The sequence below is a fragment of the Protobothrops mucrosquamatus genome, unplaced genomic scaffold (assembly GCF_001527695.2).
Source record: "Protobothrops mucrosquamatus isolate PMUCROS unplaced genomic scaffold, P.Mucros_1.0 scaffold275, whole genome shotgun sequence".
Taxonomy (NCBI): Eukaryota; Metazoa; Chordata; class Lepidosauria; order Squamata; family Viperidae; genus Protobothrops; species Protobothrops mucrosquamatus.
Window position 1 is genome coordinate 889,648 of NW_015386619.1, and position 26,588 is coordinate 916,235.

The 26,588-nt window shown below is 35.2% G+C and overlaps 1 protein-coding gene across 1 annotated transcript in view; it reads left to right on the forward strand.

The window, feature by feature from the left end:
- Positions 1-798: 798 nt before the first annotated feature.
- The window catches only part of LOC107286328 (metabotropic glutamate receptor 8), a 447,549-nt gene continuing 421,759 nt past the window's right edge, over positions 799-26,588 (forward strand). Inside the window, exon 1 of the mRNA XM_015814679.1 lies at positions 799-1,308. Within this exon, the coding sequence (XP_015670165.1) occupies positions 799-1,308 (510 nt within the window). The remainder of the gene's footprint in view (positions 1,309-26,588) is intronic.

Here is a 26,588-nt window from a genome sequence, read left to right on the forward strand (position 1 = left end):
TATTTAAAATTTAATATGAAACTATGTACAAATTTTGGCTTAATTATTGCTGCTCCAGCTTACCATGACATCCAAAAAATTGTTTACAATAAACAAGAAAAGCCTATTTCTTATTTGTTCTTATGCCCTGCCAAAGCTTTTGTCTAATCTATAAAAGTGTAAATGTAACCAAACAAAAAGAGGGGTGGATGGGAAACCAAACCAGAACACGGAGCAATAAAACATGGTTGTTTTGTTATTTGTAAGACTGACTTTGACTTGTTTCTAGCTGGTTCTGCAAATCACAATTGGACAAGGTCCAATTTAGCCTGATGTGTGAATGCAATCATTAACGTCAGAGAAAATGAGGGTAAAATTTCAGAAATAAGCTGCTATAAAGAAGTAGTACAAATTGCAACATCTACCTTAAGGTAAATTAACTAAACATTCTCTCTTTCTCTAATACCTCAGGAGAATTTCAGTTACAAGATACTATCCAAGGATTTGAATTGGTGGCCTTTTCCTGACTCTGGGAACACTTACTCTAAGATTACTCTGTAGTCATCGAAAAAACTTGAAAAGTGAGCAAACCACTTGGCATACTTAACTGAAATGGATTCTTTATGTCAGAAACTACTTAAAGACATTTATTAAAAATATCAGCCAACAGCTCCTCTTTTCTACCTACTACAAGGTCCTATATTCCGAATTGCTGGGTACTGATGATAGCCTTCAGAAGAGACAGTTTCAAAATATCCACTACTTCCTGTAGCAAGGAGAAAATCTGGATCTTGGATTGCAACACCATCTTCAGAAAAAATGGTATACAAGGACAAGCTTCTAGCATCTTGCCATCATTTTTTCCTGCTTGCAGCCAGATTTTGTTGGATAATTCCTATGATACGAGGAACTTATGGCCAGGAATATGCTCATTCCATTCGACTCGATGGAGATGTGATCTTGGGAGGATTGTTCCCTGTCCATGCCAAGGGAGAAAGAGGAGTACCTTGTGGTGAACTCAAGAAAGAAAAGGGAATCCATCGGCTTGAGGCAATGTTATATGCAATTGATCAGATCAATAAGGACCCTGACCTTCTTGCCAATGTCACATTGGGTGTTCGGATTCTAGATACCTGTTCCAGGGACACTTATGCTCTGGAGCAGTCTTTAACTTTTGTGCAAGCTTTGATAGAAAAAGATGGGTCTGATGTGAAATGTGCTAATGGAGATCCTCCTATTTTTACCAAGCCAGACAAGATAACTGGGGTAATAGGTGCAGCAGCGAGTTCAGTTTCCATCATGGTGGCTAACATTTTAAGACTTTTTAAGGTAAGTGTATCTTAATTTTCTATTTTTATAAACAGAGGCAGGTATCTTCCACTTATTGCACAGCTTTGAGAGGGATGCACATGGAGCAGTGAGTAAGGAAGGGGACACACAAATGAACTTGGTGATCCATGAGGTGACAGATGTGGCAGCCAGATCACCCTCACATCCATTGTTAATATATTACTAACTTTGATATCATGCAGCTAGAGTAGTAATATCTGCCTACTCTGGCTGCAACATTTGTCATTCCATAGATTGCCAGGTTGATTTGGCTGATCTAGCTGTGTCCCCTTCTTTACTCACTGCTCCATGTGCATCTCTCCCAAAGCTGCACACTCAGTGGAAGGAATGACATCCCAGATAGAATTCAATGAAGATATACAATAGTTGTGCTCCCTGCTAGACTACAGTATATTAACATCTGCCAAAAGTATTTTGCCTCATATGTGACCACACCAGTTTTTGAGTAAGGATAGTAACGGGATTGACCATTACTGCTATTTTATAAAGTAAAACCATTATTTAATATTATGAATAATAATTTAATATAAGTCTATTCTGATCTATGATACTTAACTGAAAGTATTTCATATTTTAAATTTTCTTAAATATCAGGAAGGTTCTAGCAGAAGGAAACACAAAACATAGTACATTATGACAGTGATAATCCAAGCTGGAAAAGTGTGAAAAACAGTAATGGGAGAAGCAAAAATAGCAAAAAATGGATTAAAATACAATTAAAAGCAGTTGTGACTGCTCATAATAAAAGCTGTAGATCATACTAAAAGCCTATCTAGTCCAGAATTCTATCAGTTGTTCCTAGGAAATTACAAGCAGGATCTAATTGCAATGGTATTCCCTAAGTCATGTTCACCAGCAATTACTCCTTTAAAGGATGACATCTAATAAATCACATATGCAGGTCTAGATTTATGTGTAAGAATATATTTATTATTTAGGAACTTTAATTGTTTCTATTTAATGGAGTGTTTGGAACAACACAGATACAATATTTTTTTAAAGATATACCTAAATCAAGCTGTTAAATTTTTCTTCCAAATAAATGGTGCAGTTCTAACAACTAATTTAAGGCCTGAGAAAATAAAATCTTAATCCATTTCTAAAAATAAAACAGAGAAAGTTCCTAAGGAAAGGAATTCTAAATCAAATAAGAGGCACACAACAAAAAAAGTTTCTCTGTTAGTCACCACCCTCCTTACTTCTTAAATGGAAGGTTTATAAGGAAGGAGGTCATTCACGAGGCACTTAAACCCTAAGTAATGCAGAGGTTAAAATCAAATCTTTTGATAATATTTAGATTTGTGTATTTGTTCTTTCTGTATTCTGAACGTGGATTTGGAAAAGAAAAAAATGGCTTTTCTAAAAGACATTTGGACTTGAGTCTTCTGGATTTTGGAATTGTTGGTACAGAGTTTTGCCTGGAGAACTTTGTTTAGGAACCTGTCATTATAATGAATGATTTAACTGAAGTTAATATAGCTACCAGGTGTATTAACTCTTATGGCGCAGACAACCTCTGATTAATTATATATTCTTCTAGGCTGGTTTTGTTTAATTACAGAATCGTGGATGATCAGTTGTCAGTTTACATATACATTGGTTTATAGGAGTGCCAAGGAGGTAAACAGCAATGCTTGCAGTTCCAGAAAACCTCTCAAGTTTTACAAGCTTTTAATTTTTCCTGGATGAAATTTAGCAGCTCACTTCAGAATAAATAACATATAATTATGTTATTCCTGGGCTTCATAATATATTTAATTTGTAAAGCATAAACACTGGAAAGGTAAACCTGTCACATCTTAACTTGTCAAATGTAGGAGATAGATGAATTCAACTGGAATTCGTTAGGCAGCAACATTTTTTAAAAAAAGATTTGGTGGATAAACCAATTGATGTTGGCACACTGAATAGAATAGAATAGAATTCTTTATTGGTCAAAGGTGATTGCGACACACAAGGAATTTGGGAATATGATCAATATATGCTAAGAATAATATCTTTTATAGGGCTATTAGATCTGGAGAGCAAAAGTTGGAACAACATTAGATAATAAAAAAGTTAAGAGGAATTTTTTTTGTTTGTAATTGCTACCATATAATAGGTGTCCAATTTTGGCAGTGTAGATCTGATAATCTAACCCCTTATTAAGATTTATAATCCTGCTCCTTGTGACTAGGAGGAATGAAACATATCAAACTCTGCTCATTTTTCCTTGGGTATAATCATGGCACTCAGCTGCATGGGTTAATTGTCTGCAGTAAAAAAGAATACTGTGTTTCAGTCTTGAGAACATTAAAATTCTGTTTCATTCTTAAGAGCCTGTGAATCACAGCCAGAAAAAGAAGCCTGATCAGGTTGACTTGTTAGAGATGAAAAGAAAAGGAGAGCGTCACCACCTAGCTCCAAAACACTCTTATTAAGATGCATTTGAAAAGTGGATAGCTATATGATTCTATACAACCTGGTTTGTAAAAAACATAATGCAAAATGAAGCTTAATCTTCCTTTGCTAATACATGGAGATAAAGTTGCTCAGCAACTTTAAAAAGAATTAATATTAATTTCAACATATTCCTTTGCTTGCCATATTTGGGTGGACTTTAGCCCCTCTATAAACACATCTTTGGTAAGATAGCTGCTTCTTATTCCTGAAATTGCTCAGGAAAAACACTTATTATTCACAGACCACTCATCTCTTTGAATTATAGGTCCACAATGTTGTATGAAATCAATCCTTCATAAAGTTATGCCACAGAAATGAAGATTTTGAGGTAATAATACATAATTCTGAATCATCTTTGACTACAATTCTGTCTTTAGTGATATAGGCTGCTGCATATTTCTTTGATTACATTATTTGATTCTGTTAAAAATTTCATCCTATTAAATAATATGAAATTAAGAAATGCTGACAGACATTGTAGTTAGTTAACATCGTCTCTAATACAGGGTCATCCAAATTATAGAGCTCTCTTTCTCTCTTTTAACTGCCGAAGACAGTGAAGGAGACAGATTTAAGAAACTAATCCCTGTAGAACATGCATTAACTGTGACTTGAGAACAGCAAAAAGAAAGGGAGCCTATGAATTGTCTCAGATGCCAGCAATTTGTCTTTTGAAAGCATGACAGCTACTTCCTGATTGCCATTATGCAATGCAATTGCAAATAACATTCCACTGCAGTCTTAATCAATACAGGATCACATGATACTCCTTCTGGGGACAGCTTCTACTTACCCATTTAATTGATCTAACACAGTTACTAGCAAAAGAAGGAGGCATCTCTTTTAGGTTTTAATTAAATATTCTTCCCACTATCTTTAACAAGAGTGAGAAAAAAAATCCAAAGAGCTGTCTGAAGAAATTAAATCTCGGGGCTTGTTCATATTTGTATGTGTAAATATTAGAAAATTACTTTTTAAAGAGGGAATAAAATATGCAACTGATTGGTTCTACGAGTTCTAAGAAACATTTATTTCATAGTAATCTGTAAAAATAAATCTTAAGGCAGGAACAAGACTAACTTTGTAGTGGCTGAGTTTACATATTATACGAAATCTTAATGTGATTTATTCTGGCTCTGGGTGATTTGTGAATCTAGCTGCTTTGACTTGTAAAATGAGTTTTATGATTTACTGTTATATAGAAGCCGGCCACTATGGCTTCTGCAATCAAACTTGGTTAAAACAAATACTGAATGACGTGTTATGTGTGTGTGCAACCAGTAAGGTATTATGGTAGCTTCCTTTATATGACTAACCCATTTTCTCCTTAAAAAAACCCATATTTTTCAAACATTCCATTATACTTTATTGAAATCAAGAAAAAACTTTGTTATTGTTATCCTAATAGGAGCTGAATTTATAGAAGTTGGAATTACAAGGGCAAAAGAAGCTAAATTTTGAAGTTTAGTTCCCATTATAGTAGTATGTTGTTGCTAAAGAATTCTGATTGTTCTAATAATGTAATGCATTATACTACTGAGGCCTTTGGATTTGTATTTGTTGCATTGTGTTTGTTGCATTTACTAATGTACAAAGATGTACAAGGATTAAATGAAAGTTATGCCTATGTTCTATCTAAATCATGAACAGATGACATTCTAACATACTAGAAGTGTATGAGGTGTTCATTTCTTTCCCTGATGTGTATCTTTCTTTCACTAGAGTGGACAGAAAGTTGATGTGAGAAAAGGTTGTACTGCTCTTGTTTGTGAAATAGAAACCTGCTGTGAATACTCATCAGTGAACTTTAAGCAATATGCCACAAATGAATTTTTGACTGGTGAAGGTGTTCTTTCAATTGAAATTCACTATCAAATTCAAGTAGTTTATAGGGATTATATTAACTTGAGTACTGCATTATGCTGAGTCAAAAAACATGTAAAGATGGTGAACTGGGAAGAGATGATTTGTGTTATTAAGAATGAATTGGATAACCTGTGATAGCAAATGTTTTTGTATGGAAAATTGATGAACTGATTAAGGACAATCAATAGATCACTCAAAGGGAAATTGCTGTCCCTTTGGCATTTCACAGAAATGTATGGGTCACATTATTTATGATCTTCAGCATTAATAATTTTGTGGCAAGATGAATTCCTCACATGCTGATGGCAGAAATGAAACTTGAAGAATTGAAATTAGCCAGCAATTGTTGTCAGCTGTTATGAGAACAAAGGTGAGAAAATTCTTCACAACGTTATGACAGCACATGAAACATGGGCTGACTATGATGACCCAGAAGAAAATTTCAATCCATGGAATATGAATTATAGAGCCTCATCTATTAAAAAGTATAAAAATGCAAGTTTTGGTAAGAGAACGTATGGTTACAGTTTTTGAAATGCAAATATTGTTACTTGCGTAGATTTCTTTGGATCTAGTACTATTAATACCTTAGAATATTACATTAAAACACTCAAATTTTTGAAATAAAAATAAAAAAAGTTTGGAAGCACAAGAAGAAAGTTTCCTTGCAACAAGACCATGTTAGGCCTCATACATCATGAGTTGCCCAAGAGGCAATTGCAAAACAGGACCTCACTATTTTTCCCATCTGCCATATAAGCCCAGGCTTAGTATCATGCAACATTAACCTTTTTCAAAATGTAAGGAATATATCTATGGATATCTGTTTGACTCAAATAAGTAGAAAGGACTGTTATGACCTGTCTGAAGAGATAAAATGTGAATTTTTGTGTGACAAGCTTGAAAATATACGAAGGTGCAGACATTTCATTCAACCTTGTAGTTACCATTGCTTTTTAATTAATAAATATTGTCTGGAAAAGGAGCACTGTTGGGGATGGCAATTCTAGTAATTAAAGTGCAAATAAGGAAAGGATTAAACATTCCAAACCATGAATTTCTGCAGTTGTTTATTTTCCTGTACATTTGTTTAGCAACTGTTCGAAGTTACAATGGCACTGAAAAAAAATAATGATCTGTGCTATGACTGGTCCTTGCACTTATGATTGTTGCAGCATCCCCACAGTCATGTGATCAAAACTTGGGCACTTAACAACAATAAAGTAATGTCCCTGGTCATGTGATCACCATTTGCAACTTTTCCTGCTGACTTGTGACAAAGTCAATGGGGAAAGCTGGATTTGCTTAACAAAAACATGATTTGCTTAACAATGTAGTGATTCACTTAACTACCATGAAAAAATATATTAAAATTTGGTGCAACTCACTTAACAATTGCCTTGCTTAGTAACAAATTTTGGTTGCAATTGTGGTTGTAAGTCAAAGACTACCTGAATTGCCATATTGTATATATTGAAAGGAAGGAAAGGAATGAAAGAAATAAATGATAGATATGAAAGGAATAAATGATGGATATGTTTAAAGCATATAGTTTTGGAGTTTCTGCTACTGTCTTTCTCTGGAGATTGTTCCTAGTTAAAACAGTGAAACAACCAAAGTCTTAGGATGTATCATTCTTCTTCTAGTCAATCCAATGTAAAAGAGTGATAACTCCTATTGGTGCTACAGACTCTTCATTTCATTACTTCTTTTTTTAGCTACATTCAAATTGTATCTATCATGAATTCATTTCTTTCAAACTTGTTTGCAAGAGAGACTGTTACACATCAAGGAAGACTGTTGCAAGAGTTGTTTTTATTAAGGATATTGGTATTTTGAAACATTGGTTATTACTGATAGACAAACATGCTTTGATTCTGACTTCAGAGAGACAGATAGCACACTTACTGCATGAAAATTATTATTTTGCAATGTTATATTTAAATTATCCATGAGTAGACATGCAATGATCTGGTGGAATATATCAGTTGTAGCCAAGTTAACAGTATGTTTCAATGAGATGTTAGTTTAAGTAACGGTTCAGTTCTACATATATCGTTCTTGGTCTGGAGATGACTGAAATGTATGGCTAAAGGTTTGGGAAAGAATCCAGCCATCAAACACTTTTGTAAATACTTCATTGGAAAACATAATTAGTTTTTGGATACCACTAACAGAATAGATTAGCATCAACATTAGTTCAAGTTAATTTTCTTCAGGTGAAATAGTTATTTTGAGATGTATAGATTATTGTACTAACTTTTTCATTAGTGTTTGGTGTAAGAAAGTAAATTCAGTTGCATGAGATTTTTGAGAGTCTGCAATGTCCTTGCAATATTACTAAATGTGAAGGAAAAACTGCTTTATGAACAGAATGGGTTTCCAGTGACTTTTGAGAAAGTTGATTGGGTAAGATTTTATTCAGTTTTCTGGCTCCATTCAGCCTTACCACCATATGTTTCTTGCATTTATATATTTAATTTGCATGAAAAAGATGTCTTATTTTCTCCTTAATATCATCTAGTAGGATGGGAAAACTCTTATTTGAAACCATGGGAAGTTCCCAGAAATTATATTAAGTTCAATGGCTAGTGATGTAAATTAATGCAAGTAGCTTTACATCTCATTGAATGAATGCTGGATGGTCTTGCTTTCCTTTGTAGAAATAAAATGTCCAGATACTTCTCAAATGGTTAAAGTGTGAAATTACATGAAATATCAAGAATACATAAATGAAATTGGAAATACTGACAGTCATATTTGGTTTTCCTGGTAATTTCAAAATTGCCAAAGCTTAGCATGCCTTAAGTGAAACAGCAAACATTGCAAAAAGAAATTATATAAAACAAGATTGAATATGATAAAATGCTCAGGTGGCAAAATAGATGGTGGTGGACAGCTTTTTTCAACATATTTTTAAAAAATGATTTGGGATAGGGTTTTTAAATGTGAAAATCCACATTTTGGTTTAAGGAGGCACAAAAATGAAATAGCTCTATTTCTGCTTTCCAGCAAAAACAAGTACATGTGTTGATATTTAGGGATGATTCAGCGCTGTGAAACTGATATAGTCAGGCAATAGATTTGCAATATTATTGGCTGTTGTGAGGACTAAACCACATAGATAAGGACATATTTTGTAAGCATATGGGGGAAAAAACTGACAATATATTTGAAGGCGTTTGATGGCATTGATTATTCTGTAATTTCCACTGAGTTTAATACAACTTCACATTCCAAGAAAATGTGTTTGAAATGTAGGTGTTACTGGAGTTCTTAATCCAACTTTTTCTCATTTTGCACAGGGTGCAATGAGGCCCAATAGCATCTCTATATGGGTTTACAGAATTTATAAAATGTGCCGGATTTTAATTTTACCCTAAAGCAATATTCACCTGAAGCAAATATTTTTTTTGCTGATCCTGCAGAGATTCACAGATGCAGCAATAATTCAGAGGTAATGTGTTGTAACTAAGATAACTTGTGTTTTGTTCATTGCCCTTCTGTTTATTTTTTTCCTGAATCCTGTAAGTCTTCATATATAGTTTTCTGTACTCCTAAGGAGAAGCAATCTTCCAATTGGCCAAAATTGATTTAAAATAAATAAAAGTATAAAAAGTAATCTTCTTTCTTGCTTTCAGATCCTATAGGATGTCTATGCATTACCCAGACATGTCAAACTCGCGATGTCACGTGACATCGCGCAACGTATCGGGACGGTTTTGCCATTGCCGGCAAAGGGGTAGGTGCGGCTTCTGGATGACACGCCCAGCCCACGGGCCGGCAGTTTGACATCCCTGCATTACACTGTTAGCAAAAAGCCATTTCAGGGATAGGAGAACACCATTAAGAAATCTAGGGTAGTTCATATACATGCAGGTAATATTAATGTCTTTGTCCACAAACAGCAGTTTCAGAATGAGGAAAGGCAAATTTATTTAGATTTAACAGTCTGGGAATACAGTATTTCTACAGTATTACTTTTTACATGCTTTGTTAATCTATAATTTTTCTGATTTAAAAGCCTGGTTAAATCAGAATGTTTTTCTTTGGTCATACTGAAGCAGCAAAAGAGTAAAACATCCAAAGCTGAGTTAAAAAAAAAAAAGATAGATAGAAAACTGCATCTTGTTATGTGAAAAGACCCCAACTTTTCATTATGTGTGTAATCTGAAATGAATTGACTTAAACCTTGGGTTTCCCAAAATGTTAAAAACCAGCATTCAAAACTAAACAGTGAGAAATTATTGAACATATATGGATTGCTTCTTGTCATGATACAATACAAGGCACACACAAACAAAAAGTTAACATTAGCATCAAATCAACTGGAGTTCATATGGGAGAAATTATGTTGAGCAAAAAACTTCATTCATTATGAGCATCAGTTAGATTAATCATTCAATCCCCAAAACAGAAAGATAATTTTATTTTACTCTGTGGGCAAAAATAGTGTAATTTCTAATGGCTTAAAGTTTAGATACTTAGAAAACTGTCAGTAAGATATATAGGTGACAGTTCATAAATACTAGCCATAGAATTAATCTCACATTATCACCTTTTGATAATATGGATAATGATTGTTTTTATAGTTCAAAATGTATCTTGAGAGAACTATAATTGCATTGAATATATCTTGCTTCTATCATGTTGATAGCTATAATACTTCTGGTATATAAGACATCTGGAAAGAGGAAGATAAAAATGAGGATATCAAAAATAATATAAGAGAGATGAGAATAGACTTAACACACTTCAGATTTGAAAAACAGTAAAGGAATTTACATGTCATCTGCATGGTTTCTCTTAAATATTGAACATAAAAATGTAAAATGTTTATTACAGTCAAAGATCAGTACAGTTAAAAATACTCATGGAATATTTAGTTAAAAGTTTTAAAATAGAATAATAACAAATAACAAAATCTATGTTAAAATCATAATTTGGCATCCTATCTGTCACTCATGCATAGATAAGAACACGGCCTAAACCAGTGATGGCGAACCTTTTAGAGACAGAGTGTCCAAACTGCAACCCAAAACCCACTTATGCATCGTTGGGTGCCGGGTGGGTGTGGCCCATTGGGTGGGCGTGGTTGCGGTGGTAATGGCAGACTGGGTGGGACTAAAATGTTGAATCAATCAATTCCAATTTTGCAAGATCTTTTTTTCCCCCGCAAGAAGTTGAAATTGACTGATTGATTGAACCCTTTTTTTTTTGCACACAGCGGCGGAGGCCTAAAGCGAAAAGGTTTTATAAAACCCAGCTGAAGGCCTAGGACTGGGGCGACGGCACGCGTGCCCACAGAGAGGGCTCTGAGTGCCGCCTCTGGCACCCATGCCATAGGTTCGCCACCACTGGCCTAAACTATAATATAATATTAATTATATTATATTATCTTAAATTATCTTTAGATAGGAAAATGCAACAAAATAATATCAAAGATTTGGTGCATTAATTGTGTAAAATAGCTATAATGGATTAGATTCTGATTAATCTTTAGTGTTGTGGCACAGAATCTAGCTATTGAAGCTAGTTACTAAAGATAATTTTTTTAAAAATCTGGGGAAGCAGGGATGGCAATAAATTTTAGTTCATGTGTCTACAATGTACTTACGCTTGTCTTTTTCAGGTTTTGTGACAATTTTGAGCACTATTCCTTTAATTATATTTTGGGCAAGAATGAGGACTGGGACTCCTGAATACTAAAATCTTGGCTTAAAACCAGGAAATAATAATTTGTCCTTCTGAGGTTTGTTTCTCAACTGGTGAATAATAGTCTGAGCAATAGAATTATGTGAGACATTGACTTAGAAGCAACTGGCAACATAAAGGGTTATCTGTTATCTAAGGGAGAAGAGATATAAAGCTCTTGGAATGCAGGTGCTTCTGAATTCAGCATAACCAAGATAGTTATAGGACTACATGGCTCTTCTGGCCAATACACAACTCTAGCTTTTGACAACAGCAAGCAAAACACAGCAGGGAGCTTTCCAAGCTACTGTATATCCAGTAAATGTGGGTTCATTTTAGCCAGCTACTATAAATTTGAAATCCAATGTTTTTGAGTTTTCCTTTGCAATTTGTTCCACAAAGTGTAGTGGAATTGCATTTGCGTTTATCAGGCTTCCACTGAGAGTGATGAGAAGCCCACTGAGCCATATTATGGAATGAAGCAAACTGGCATTTAACCCCCTCTGTTTCCAGTGGGTTTGGATCATCAATCTGCTTCTCCAACATTTTTTTAAAAAAGACACTAGGTTGGAATAATTACTTCTCTGCATTGTTCCTTAGAATTCTATATTTATTGTTAAAACTTTATTTACACATGTATTTTAATTGTGCTGGCACCTTCCTTTGTTCAAAAAGTAATCATTCATATATTTAAGGGAAGGAGGGAAGGGGAAACAGTAAGGAAGAAAGAAATAAAGAGGGAAAGGGAAGGAAGGAAGAAAGGAAGAAAAGAAGAAAGGAAGAAAGGGAGAAAGGAAGGATGTGATGCTCCCTGCTAGCATCCCACAAGAAAATTCAATGGGGAAATCAACAGAAAGCTGGATGTCACTCCCAATCCCACTGCTTTTTTGCCTGTCTGTGATTATTCTGTTTCTCTGTTTAGATAAGGAAATATCTTTGAAACATTCACCCAGCAAGGCACAGGTTGTCTAGTATTCTTATAATGGAATACATTCCTCGGGCCACCTTTTAATCTTGGAGATCTGAAAATATATTTTCCTTATTCATATATTGCAAAAGTCTACCAAAACCTTTCTCAGTTTTAATGAATAAAAGTAGGCTAGGATCCCATATTTAAGGAAATAAATATGTAGATAAATCCTAGTATAAAACATGAACAGAGAGTGATTCTCAGATATTGGGAATAGTTTAGTTGTTGGATGGGTTAGAAGTCAGGGGAGAAAATCATGCCAAACTTTTATTTTTTTACAACATCATAAAATTTGGAGTCTTTGCAAAATGAACAGAATAAACACCTCAATACAGAAAAATTGGCTCATCAAAGCCTGAGTACAACCCATTGCTACTAGAAACATGACTTTCCTATAAAATTGACTGTGCTATAAACTCAGTGTTAACTTTAGCAACTATTTAGATAGATCTTATCCAGAATGATGTATCCTCAGTATGGCCATTCAGGTCTTCTAACAGTGCATCCATCACTAGAGGTAGTTCTCAACTTATAACCACAATGAAGCCCAACATTTCTGTTGTTAAGTGATTTTTTGACCTTTCTTGCCACAGTTGTTAAGTGAATCACTGCAGTTGATAAGTTAGTAACCCGGCTGTTAAGTGAATCTGATTTCTCCATTGACTTTGCTTGTCAGAAGGTCAGCAAAAGTGATCACATGACCTCGGGACACAGCAACAGTCATAAATATGAACCAGTTGCCAAGCATCTGAATTTTAATCATGTGACCATGGGGATGTTGCAAAAGTCATAACTGTGAAAAATGGTCATAACGGTCACTTTTTTCAGTGCTGTTGTAACTTTGAATGGCCATTAAATAAACTGTTGTAAGTTGAGGACTACCTTTACTATAATCAGATGCATTCACCTGGTTGTTCTTTTCACTTCACTTTCCTTTCATTTTCCAACCATTACGGACTTTTCAAGGGAGCTACATCTTTTCATAATTTGTCCAAAATATGATAATTTCAGTCCGGTCATTTGGGTCTTAAATGAAAAAAAAATTAAATCATTTGAGACCATAATTATCTAACTGTACCATTGTTTCATCTACCAGCACTCAAAGCTGATGATCAAGTAATAAGGCATATCAGGTTTTTTAAAAATAAATTTCATTTGGTTTATTTTTAAATGTAGTTTTCTTCTTTCCTTTTCCTGGGGCAAAAATGAGAGCGAGGAACATGCAAGGAGTTGAAATTAAGCATTCTGTGTAGAAGCACCATGTAAGGATTGCAGTACAGGTTAATATCCTATTATATAAGAATACAAAGTCAAAGTAATTATGTTTGTTGAAAAAAATCAAATTGCTACAAAAACCCAATTTATTAAAAATATGTCTGACTCAAATAGCTTTTAAAGAAAAACTGTTAGTTATGTAGTTTGTATGTTTTATTAAGTGATTTGCATCTAAAAATAGATATGGCATTATCAGGGTCACTTAAATTTACAATAATTGGCTCAAGGTTAATATTATTTTATATAACTATATTGAAGTTGTTGAAATGGTAAAAACTTTTCAACTACCAGCAAGGACAATATGGTGCTGTTTGAAACAAACAATATGCTTTACTACTACTCGTTAGGGGCAGAATACTAAGACCATATTCAGCCAAATGAGCAGAAGAAATCTCAAACATAGTAGGTAGGTTTCTTATATTTTGAAGTAAATAAAAGAATGCACATTAGGAGGTTGTGTGAATTTCTACAGGTATAAGTATTTATCTACTATGATGTCATTTATCATGCTTGTTTGTCCTGGGGATTCAGACAGATGGCAATAGTTGGTTTCTTGGTACTCATTATGAATGGTGTTCATTACCTGGGTTGGGCTCTGTATTATAATATGAAATCTTTCCATTTTTTGATGCTTACCTGCTGCAACCCTGTAGGCAATTTACTGGTACAAAATCAAAATCATTAAAATGTTAGGAAATGCAGATACTGAGGTCACACAGACAGATAATTAATCTGGCTATTCAAGAGTCATTTCTAATAGAATAACTTTGGAACCATTTCTTTGTAACTGAAATCTAACAATTATTGTTGCATTTGAAAGACCAGACATAAGCTCCCCTACATTTAGAAACTTTACTAGTAGATTCTTCAAGATTTTATTAAATGATATATTAACTGCAATGTAAATTGTGGATGCCCTTGATCCCTAATGATAGAAAAATAAGGAGTGACTTAAATGCTAGGCCAAATAATGGATATCATGATTTCATTAGATGACTCCTGTTTTGAAGAGAATAAGAACTGTATAAAATGCCTACAGAAAACAGGTTTTATGAAAAACACAACTTTACTATAGCTTGAGAATGGGTAAAATCGCCTATAATTCTTTACCCTTTACAGTGGACTCTATGTCAAATATTCACATCAATTTGCTCTTAGTTGCAAAGCAAATATTAGCAAATTTAATATTGTGCTAGCAAAGCCCAAGAATGGGGGGCTTACCTGATTTAATATTTTATTTTTTCCTGTCCTGATCTCTTTTACTGTTCATGCCTGTCTTCTGTTCTATTGTGGGATTTTAAACAAATATTTTTGTGCAGAGAAGGATAAATGATATTAGATTTCATTCGACAAAGCTGTCCACAAGTCATTTTGAGAAAACCTGTAGATCTGTTCCTTTCAAAATGTGCCTGGTGTTTCTTTTATGGAATGGGACAACTCGCTGTGGCCAACTCACCATGGGACAATTCACTATGATCACTTCACTGTGGGACAGCGTGTCACAGGACAATTCAACAATACAAAAGTTAAATTAATTTCACTGGAACTGTGGCCAATAATAAGACAATAAAGTCAATCCAGAAATACAAGAGTCTCAATAATTTCAATGAAAACATGGTCACCAATAATAAAAGTGACTGAATGAAATGATTAATACAGTGTTGAATTGTCCTGTGGCGAGTTGGCTGTACCTTGCTCAATAGTAGTAACTGTGAGAGGGACCTCCGAGTCCTAGTGGACAATCATTTAAATATGAGCCAGCAGTGTGCTGCAGCTGCAAAAAAAGCCAACACAGTGCTAGGCTGCATTAACAGAGGCATAGAATCAAGATCATGTGAAGTATTAATACCACTTTACAATGCCTTGGTAAGGCCACACTTGGAATACTGCATCCAGTTTTGGTCACCACGATGTAAAAAAGATGTTGAGACTCTAGAAAGAGTACAGAGAAGAGCAACAAAGATGATTAGGGGACTAGAGGCTAAAACATATAAGGAACGGTTGCTGGAATTGGATATGTCTAGTTTAACGAAGAGAAGGATGAGGGGGGACATGATAGCAGTGTTCCAATATCTCAGGGGCTGCCACAAAGAAGAGGGAGTCAAGCTATTCTCCAAAGCGCCTGAAGGCAGGACAAGAAGCAACGGGTGGAAACTAACCAAAGAGAGAAGCAACCTAGAACTAAGGAGAAACTTCCTGACAGTTAGAACAATTAACCAGTGAAACAACCTGCCTCCAGAAGCGGTGAATGCGCCAACACTGGAAGTTTTTAAGAAGAAATTGGACAGCCATTTGTCCGAAATGGTATAGGGTTTCCTGCCTGAGCAGGAGGTTGGATTAGATGACCTCCAAGGTCCCTTCCAACTTTATTATTATTATTATTATTATTATTATTATTATTATTATTATTATTATTATTATTATTATTATTATTATTATTATTATTATTATTATTATTATTATCTAATTCAAGGGGCTACAGTATTTTCTGTTTCTAAGCACTACTGGACTTTTTGATGCATCATCCAAAATTATCTACAGTATATTCCAACAAGTCTTCCAAGAAGAAGTTTATAAAGGAGCAGAAGAACATTTTGGAGATCCAGCAGCTGCCCTAGTGTCTATAACTTCTACATTGACAATCTAATGTCCCCGAGTACCTCTGTGGCTCAGTGATTTTAAAGTCTTGTTCTTGTTCCAAAGTGCATACAAATAAAAACAATTCCAGCGGGTCATAGTTTCACTACTTTTCCAGACACCAGATATACCCCAAACAGCTATGACTAAATAGATCTTAGTTGAGAATTGAGGGCAATAACCTTGTACCTCAAGTGACTGGTAAAAGAATTAAAAGGTGCACTACTGGACTTTTTCTTTCCTTTAAAGCCCAAGGGGAAAATCAGCTCAACAATACAAAAATAAGAATGTTTTTAAAAATTGCATTTCTGTCTGGCTTTTTGTTTATCAGCAACCTTCTATATGTGTTATTTCAACACATTTCTGTAAAGAAAAGGACATAAACTATTAGAGTGCAATGTGGACATGGATTCAGTTGAAGACATTCTGGAAAATAGCCAAATGACTACTGGGATCAGGCTACAGCAAATTGAAACATGGTATCTTAAATGGTGAAAAGCAGTCTTAGGTGGCAACCATGGAAAAATGTGCTTCATGAAGACCGGAAAAATATATCCCGAGGTAACTGATGGTGAGTGGAGAATTAATAGAGGATGATTTCTGTTTCTTTCTTCTAGAAACAGTTATTTTCTCATTCTGGCAATGGGGCAATTGAGTAGCGTGGATAAGCACTAAGTTGTGGTGGAGTTTGAAGACCACTGGAAACTTCACTTTTCTTTTTCTACCTTTTTCATGAGCTTCAAGGAATTAGACCAGGATTGTTGATCAGATTCAAAAATACCATCTTTAATGTTGTATTAATGATACCTCAATCTCAATCTGTTCCCTCCCACTCCCTTGGTGTAGTGCAGGGGTAGGCAACCTTGGCTCTTTTATGACTCGTGGACTTCAACTCCCAGAATTCCTGAGCCAGCATGGCTGGCTCAGGAATTCTGGGAGTTGAAGTCCACGAGTCATAAAAGAGCCACGGTTGCCTACGCCTGGTATAGTGGTTAAGGTATCGGATTAGAAACTGGAAAACTGTGAATTGTAGTCCTGCTTTATGCACAAAATCAGCTAGGTGACTTTGAGCCAGTCACTTTCTCTCAATTTTAGGAAGGAAACAATGGCAAACCGTTTCTGAAAAACCCTGCCAAGAAAACTGCAGGCAGTTTCTGAGAACTACTCACAAATGGAAAGAAAAATAATAATTAAATATTGTGACCCATTTTTCTGTTTTATATGATGATATAACATGGCACCTCAGGTTTCTGCAAAGCTACAGATACTTATTTTCTGAAACAAAATTTAGCTTATGTCAAATGACTATCACGTATGCAGCAGATGTGAATTTAAAACGGAAAAGAATGAGTGTAATTACTTCTTCTTCGAACTTGCACCATATGCTAATAAGAATTAAACAGCACAAGTGAGATATCTGAGCATGTCATGAAGGGACCTACCAACAATCATCCTGGCATTTATAATGTTCACTTTCACAATAGGAGCCTATAATATAAATTTAAGTCCAACTTAAAGTATACAGAGAGAGCAAATAATTGTGCACATTTGCACAGTCGAAGGAGTAAAATTAAATCCCAAGACACAATCCTCCTATCAGTTATGCACAGTTAATAACTTGCTATGAGATTGCAGCTGTAATTTGTACATTGGCTATTCGTTGCATTTTGTAAGCATTATACATAATTTGCTCTTTTTTATTGCTCAGTCCTGTTTAATTATGTGAAACTAAGTGTGGAGGGCATATTTTTCCAGTATGCCAACATCACATAATTTATTTATCTAAACTTTGACACTCCTTTTAAAAAAAACACCCCTAAATTTTAAAACTTTCCATATTTTTGTTTAGGCTACATTCTTGGATATAGTTACTTTTTCTTTGAACAAGATACAATTTACTTCTGAAAAAACATGTCTAAAATACTAGTGATGCTGCTGCTACATTGATTCTATAATAAAGTTTCAGGAGTAAATATATATGATTATTGTCAAATAATAAGTAATGGCATTTGGGGAATAGAATAGTATCCATCAAATTCCTTAATATTTAGGTTTATAGACATTATAGCAGTTATTGTAAGCATTTGTGTACACCTTGAGAGCAAGCAACTAAATTTCATTTTTAATGTGTGCCATTGTGCCTACAGTAAAAAATGACAATAAAGGTTGTCTGTCTGTCTGTCTGTCTGCCTGTCTGCCTGCCTGCCTGCCTGCCTGCCTGCCTGCCTGCCTGCCTGCCTGCCTACCTACCTACCTACCTACCTACCTACCTACCTACCTATCTATCTATCTATCTATCTATCTATCTATCTATCTATCTATCTATCTATCTATCTATCTATCTATCTATCTATCATTTGGCCCAATTCTCATAAACTAAGATCTTCTTGACTATTTTCTTCTTTTTCTTTTTTAATTGGATTTAGTCTAATCCTTACAGGACTCCATAGTTTTCATTTGTTTTACTTTGACATGCTCCATTAGAGGATTTGGAGACTGAGAGCTCTGGCTATATGGTTCAGACTAAGAATTTAAATAGTCAACCATTTCTGGGGGGGGGGGGGACAGAAGAATCTTTGGAAAATTATCAAGGTGAAAATATTTGCCCTTTGCTCTGAATGCTAGGTGAAACAGGAGTACATGTAAGGTTTTCTTTGTCTTATGGAAGTCATCTTCATGCTATACTGACTAAACCAGTTCAGCTTGCACAGCATGAAGTCAACTTTCAGAAGCTCCAAATTCCTATAATTTTGCTTAGTACAGGAACTCATTTTTAAAAATGTTTATTTCTTATCTCCTGTAATCTGTTCAATCAACTTCCACCAGTGCAGAAGACCAAAAGGCCTTATTTATCACTGTCATTATCTGTCCAGCTCTTAATGAAGAAATTACACACACAAGGATGGAATTGACTAAGATGGAATATTCATTACAATTGTTGTAGTGATTTTTTTCTTAAAAAATGAATTTCAATGTAGGGTTTCTCCCTCTTTTTCGGTGTTTAATATATCAGGCTTGCTTTCCTTTCCCTCCTGTCCAAACAATGATAGTGGATTTACAATAATTTCAGGGGTATTCTTTGCATTTTGTTTTTGAAAAAAGAAAGGAACATTTTTTCTCATCTGTACAATCTTTGTCTTTTGCACATTCGCAAAGCCTTTGTGCCCATAGTTCTATATTTGATCTGTCATGTGAAAATAGTTGCAAATATATTGCCTGAATTGGCTTGCCTTTTGTGGCAGTCTCCTAATTGTATATACTAGAGATGTGAAAAATTTGACCTTGCAATTTAAGGGTATTGTAAGCTGTTGTTCAACAGAATTAATTGGGGACAAAGGCCTCCTGATATAAAATTACATTTAAAACCCAAATAAACACCGTTGATTACAAAAAATGGTGAATATTTGTCAATTATTTAATATCACTGATATTAATTTTAGCTGGCATGTTTCTGTTATATGGAGAACTAAGATAACTCTGCCCCACTGACTAGATTCCCATCAACTTGCTTTAGCCCCACTTATGTGAGATCCAATCTTTGGTTGGATACAGATCATTATGAAGCAAAAAATGTCCTTCTCACTGCAGTTTATACTTTTCAATCTGGCAACTAATTAAGCTCCTTTCAATGCTCAGAGAGCAAAAAAAAATAGCTAATCTTTTAAAATCTAAGAAAGAGCTACCATTGAGAGAAGATCTGGGGAGATTAATTACAGAAGCTAAGCTTATGATTCCTGCCTTGTTCTGATGCTAGTTAACTGTCTCTTATGGGGAATCGCTCAGTCCTGTCTTCCAGATATCTGCAGATATTTGGAGAATTACTTTCAAAGCTTTTTCAGCTTAGAATTATTAAATAACCCAGAGGTGTACCTCTCAAATAGCCCTCTAGGTCTACAGATGAGGTTAAGGATCCCATTGCACAATTGACACCTGGAAAGCTCATGGAGGTGATGCCATCCCTGGAGAGTTACTAAAGGCAAATAAATACAGCATAGCATGTTTTCCTTCTGAGTGGAATGAGGCCATAGTCATTCCTTTTTACAAGAATAAAGAAAATAGATTTAATTCTGCTAATTACAGATCCATTAGCTTGCTTAATACAATAAGCAAGATATATGCAAAATATTTTTATTTAAAATTATTGCTTTGGATTAAAGTCGGAATATTCTTGCTGATGAGCAAGTGGGATTTGGAGGGGATTGTTCAACATTGGGCCACTGCCCAGTGCTATTTAGTTGAGAAATACACCTTGCTAATCAAAGACTCTCTTTTTTGCAGCCTTTGTGGATTTTAAATCAGCTTTTGATTTGATTCCAAGGGACAGGCTGTGGCAAAAACTACACGGATTCTCAATGGATAAAAGATTGTTCCTTTTAATTTGGACTCTTTATTCTAACATTTGACCCAGAGCCAGATGATTCTCCTGGTGGTACCTTTTGGGATGTTGTCTGTTTCCATTCAAAAAGGAGTAAGCAAGGGGTGTTTCTAGCTCCCTATTTTTCAATCAGTATGTTAATTCAATAATTCAACATCTCCTTTTCATTACTCTCCAATATTAGCAGAGTGTGCAATTCCAGCTCTGTTAAATGCAGATGATATAATAATTTTGTCTGTTCTCCAGGTGGGAATAAGAAGGATATTGAGGGCATTCCTTTTGCAGAATTATAACACCCCCCCAAAGTTCTAGTTTTTGAGCTTCAATTATAGGATGCATAAATGGCAAATTAATAGAATCCTTAACAGAGCAAGTGTAAGCTCATACACATTTTGGGGTGCAGTTCTTGGCTTTTTATCTTGGTGTACATTTATCTTGGAGTATCAACTCAGTACCTCAGGTGTCTTGATATTCTTTCATTCAAAGGGAGCACATGTTATTCCAGCTTTGCAAGATCTACCTCAGTTACTTCTCAGCTTAGTCTTATCAATAATTTTAGCTATATGTGTCTCTGTGTAATGTTTTCTGGCCTAGAGGCTGTAATAAAGGATTTTGCTGTTGTTGCAGCTTTCTATTGTAGAGAGACCTGTGATCAAAATAATGAAGATCAGTGATTTATGGAAATTATTTAGTTTTCCTTTGCACCTGAATGTGCACCTGAAAGCAGTGTAAGACAAGAATGGCCTTCTTTAGAGGGGGTGGATACTTCAGCTCTGCTTTTCTGTAGAAGAACAGGAAGGGCCGGGAAGGAGGGGTTCAGTAAGTCATCAGCCTAGAGCAGTGTTTCTCAACCTTGACAACTTTAAGATGGGTGGACTTCAACACCCAGAATTCCCCAGCCAGCATTTGCTGGCTGGGGAATTCTGGGAGTTGAAGTCCATCCATCTTAAAATTGTCAAGGTTGAAAAACACTGGCCTAGAGTCACTGATCTTTATTTACCATCAATTTAGCATTGAATATTAGTTGACTAGATTCTTGTAGGCTTGAGCAATAAATCTTGAATGAAACTTAATGTATGGTACTGATTCTTTGTGACTGACACTTTCTTGAGCATCACTGGTGGTCATAATGTTGTTACCTGAAGGACAAAGTGGAAACCTTTTACTCCTTTTAGGTATGTGAATGGGCAGGTATGTGAATGGAGGCTCCTTCCATTCCCATCTTAATTGCAACCCAAATGTTTGCCCAGAATTGTACTGCTGATTTCGGTTTAAGTGACATGATTTGGAGTTGTGTTGGGGCTTATCCTTTCATCCTTGTCCTTGACTGTGTAGTCATTTCGCTGCTAAATTTCAAGTGCTAGTGAGGAAGTGAGAATCAAGTGCTAGAGGAAGATCTTGGGTCATTCACTTTTGGCAATAGCTTAAATCTAAGAAGCTATCTCAGATATGCTCAAGGTTTTGATAAGGGAAGTAGAATTTATAATAGCAGTGGTGTTCTTTTCTGGCTTAAATTTCATAGTTTTTGAAACTTCTGAGTACTGGAGGAAATTTGTAAAATTTATTTGCTCCTCTACTTCTTTGTATATTTGCCCCTACTGTGGGAAATATACTCAACATCCTATGTAACCAATTAGTCACTTCATGCTTTCTTTTTCTTATAGATTAATAGCCAGGTGGTGGTTAACTGGGCATGTCTATTATAATTGATCCTTATGTAAGTTAAGAATGTAGCGTTTGGAAATATATTATTTCTTATTCTCAAGAAAGTCTTCTGGGTGTGTAAGAGATGGCTTCTGTAATGAAAGCAAAGTGAAATATTACCTTGCTGCAGCACTACATAATGACTAGATAATAAAGAGCACATGAAACAACTTTTAGTCATGGTAGTAGAGCATCACTTAGCATGCACTGCTCTTAAGCATAGCAGCTGCCTTTAGAACAGTGACAATAGAAATTAAAATTCACTAAGTCAAAAACTAAAACAGATCCAAACTATGTGTACATGTGCTGTTTGTTCAAGAACAGGATTTAAGAAACTAATAAAATATAACTTAAAATCAAGTACCATACAAAATATAAACGAAATAAAAAATGGGCAAAAATTATATAAAACTAGTACAAAAGAATATTGAGAGAGGTTACTTGGCCTTTCCTTCCTTCCAGAGAAAATATTATGTTATAAAAAGCAATATATTCTCTGAGTCCTTTTACTGCAAAGATATTTGCTTTTCACCTTTGGAAAGAAACATTTATGGCCTCAATATTCAGTGGAAGACCTGTTGTTATTCGAGACTTATGAATGGTTACAGACACAGAATATGTATGAATGTTTATCATGAAATATGGATCCTTGGTTGAAATTTTTGTGTAAAATTCTATATACATATATGCATGGATGAGATATCCATATTTGTGTGTTTCTTTCTGTGTATATATGCTAATAAAATATATTTATTATATATTGAAGTCTATTAAATCAAAATAAAGATCAGATGTTGTAAGAACTACTTTTCATGAATAATAAATTAAAAACATTAGTCTGATTATATCAGTACTACAAGATCTTGCCCTTGCAGTACAGTGCTATCAGGGCAGGGCTGGTCTATCCCAACATGACTGATCCACTTGTGTAACAGTGGCTTCTATATAAACGTAGATATGCAGAAGTGGTATGTAATCATTATTTCAATTCTGCTGGTTAGAAGTAGAACCTTGATATGTTGCTCGGAAGGATGGCTTTGCTCAAATACGCAATGCAGTGAGCCCTCCTAAAAGTCTGCATCGATGACCTAATGTTCAGCTTCATCATATTGAAGGTAAAATGAGGCTACACTAGTTGGAACTATCCTTCTGTCATGTTCTTGTCACTGATTTATGTTATCTTCTATATTATAGAGAAAAAGAAAGGTCTGAGGTTGAGAATCTCCTCTAGATATGTATATAGGGTCTCCTGTGATTTAGAAATTTGTACTAGAACCTTTACTTGTTAGAAATTTATACTGTACACATAAACATCCATGTACTATATGTTTATATCCATGTGTACAACAAAAGTTTCAAATGATAAAATACATGCCATTTATGTGACATGCTAGCACTATACTTGTGTCTGACATCAGGATACAAGTACAAAAGGGCAGAGTTTGCACTGAGACATTGGGATGCACATTTTGATTACAATTGTTCATAAACACAGTTTGTATCAGATGCCTATATCTGCTCACACAGCACAGAATTCTTGCTTCACACAGCCCACTCTAAATTCATAATGTGAATTTCTGCTCTCTCTTTTCATATAATTGCAATTGTATCAGAGAAACCAACCAAATATAATGATTGAGCAATACAAAATTTTCCTCATGGAATGATTAAATTGCAGCATTCTCTCTTAAAGTTCTACCTGTGGCCTTGATTCTTGAATATATAAACATACCACTTGATATTTCTGAGTGAGAGGATTAGGTTATAAACATTTCACTATTAGAAAATGTGTACAATTGCATTTAAATACTTGGTGCTCTCTGAATCTTAATGTATAGTGCAAATAATATTCTGAAGAGTTGCATATACTTGAACAAAGATATTTATAGATATTTGGAATGTCTGTTCAAAGTATATTCTTAAGCAGATGTACTATATTTTCAATGTATCTGAATATCATTTGCCTTGGACCTAAAATCACTTGAATTATATAGTAAAGTTTCTTGTAAAATTCATACTGAATAAATGTTTGACAGCGACAAAAAGATAGCAATTGTTCCTGGGAGGACTGTTATGATTACTAATAAGTATCTGTCACTTAACAGATTCCTATTTTTAAGTGTCCATTATTTCATCATTATCATTTGATTATTTAAATGACTTTATTATGACTCAACCCTAGGACTTATAGTGTCTGAGATACAGTAGAATTCTGAACAGAAGAGATTCAGGCTGCTTTGATAGGACGGTGGGGAGGGAATAGTCAGTAGCTCTCTGATGTTGTTATTGTCACATAGATTTATACGATCTGAAGATAAACCAGAGTAGAAACATCATGTGCAGACCTAGAGATGGAATTACTAGATTCTTCTCATCCTATAAAAAACTTCACATCGCCTTTATTTTTTATTGAAGCAATATTTTTTATTCAGCTACCTGAAATAGGCAAGATCTTCAATGTCAGGGTCATTTGGGACTGTCGAACTCCTTTTTTTAGTAAGCTTTCTGAGTAAAATAATTTTTGATTTCCTTATCTGCTTGGTTAGACCTTGCCTGTTGTGATTTCACCTTATTTGCCAGCTTTCTCTATGAGTCTTGACTGCTTGAATGCACTGATATTTACATAGGAAGCTCTATGAGCTGCAGTTTATAATGTAAATATAGGCATCTAAGTTACAACACAATACAAAAGGGCAGAGCTTGCATCATGATGTCAGGTTGCACACTTATCATTTTGTGTCATTGTGGCCAGCTGACAGTGTCTGTGAACACAGTATACCACAGGTGATATCTGTCAACAGTTATTTTTGTCATGGCATGGCTGCTCAGATCTGCTCCCGAGTTTTCCAGCTACTGATTCTGAGAATTTGTGGCCTGCAGGAGTAATTTCTGTTCTGCTGATAAAAGGTATAGAAAGTATAAGATGACACCCAACATGGCTTTTGGAAAGAAAATTTGAGGAAAATATGTACTCTTTAATTAGATAATTGATTTCAAGATTCAACTATTGGATCATACCAATTATCATAAATTTAGAGATGGCAACTATGGAATTAACCCTTTCTAAAGGGCAGAATCTTTTGGGCTTTATCCCTCTCCCACCCGACTTGTGTTTGCTTCCAAGGAGAGGTGAGAAGCTAGATAGGGATGCTTGTGAACTATAGGAGGCAGTGATGCTGGTGATCTTGGAGTGATCCTTCAGGAGTTCATCCTGGACCTAATTGTATTAAAAAATCTACAATACTAACTAGTTATAGTAATTGAGAAAGCTGGCAGGCCATCAATTACAAAGGAATCTGGAAGAAAGGATGATATATTGGTCATTATTCTTGATGATACATGATGTTTGGAAACACCAGCCAGGCAGGGGGAAGATCTCAAGTGGTGTATTAGCCTGAATCTTTGAGCAGATGCAAGAGATCCAGAACTAAGCCCCTTGAAGAGCCTTATCTATCTGTTCCAAAGAGAAAGCAGCATTCTGGGGAGATTCCTGTATCATAGGTAGAATATAATAAAGCAGCTTGAACTCTACACATGAGAATCTGGTTGCTTGCGCCTATACATGGTGAGGTTTAAATGGGGGTTATGGAATTCGGGTAGTCCTGCTAGACCTCTTAGCAGCCATAGACTGTGCTAACCAAACCAATCTGCACATGCTGGCGATTAGGGTCATAATTGCTTAGCAAATGATTCTAGTTGGTGAGCATGGGCAGGAAAAGATGAATTCTAGGGCAGGGCTTTTCAACTTTTTTTACCGATTGTACCACTAATAGGATATGGCAATATTCGAGTACCACCTAGCAAGGTGTCAAAAACTTGATGGCCCAAAAAAAAAAAACCTGTTCAAAGTTGTAATTGCACTGAAATGACTTATGACCATTTTTCCCACTTATGACCATTGCAGCATGCCCAGGGTCATGTGATTTATATCTGGATGCTTGGCAACTGATTCATATTTATAATGGTCACAGTGTTCCAGGGTCATGTGATCCCCTTCTGCAATCTTTTGACAAGCAAAGTCAATGGCAGAGCTGCTGGTGGCCAAGTGCTAAGGCGGGACTTCCTTTCCTCCCTCCCTTCCCTGCCTCCCTTTTTCTCATTCCCATCTCCTTCTGAAGGAAGAATTTGAAACCCCCCCATATTTTCCCTCTTCCATATATTGATCAAACAAGGAAAGGCTTCCAGAGACAGAAAAGACAAGCTGCTGAGTGAACTAGCTTAAAAAGGCACATTCCCCTTTAAGAATTAGCTACTGGCTAGAAAGGAAAGTAAGGAGCGCAGCCGGTACTTAAGAAA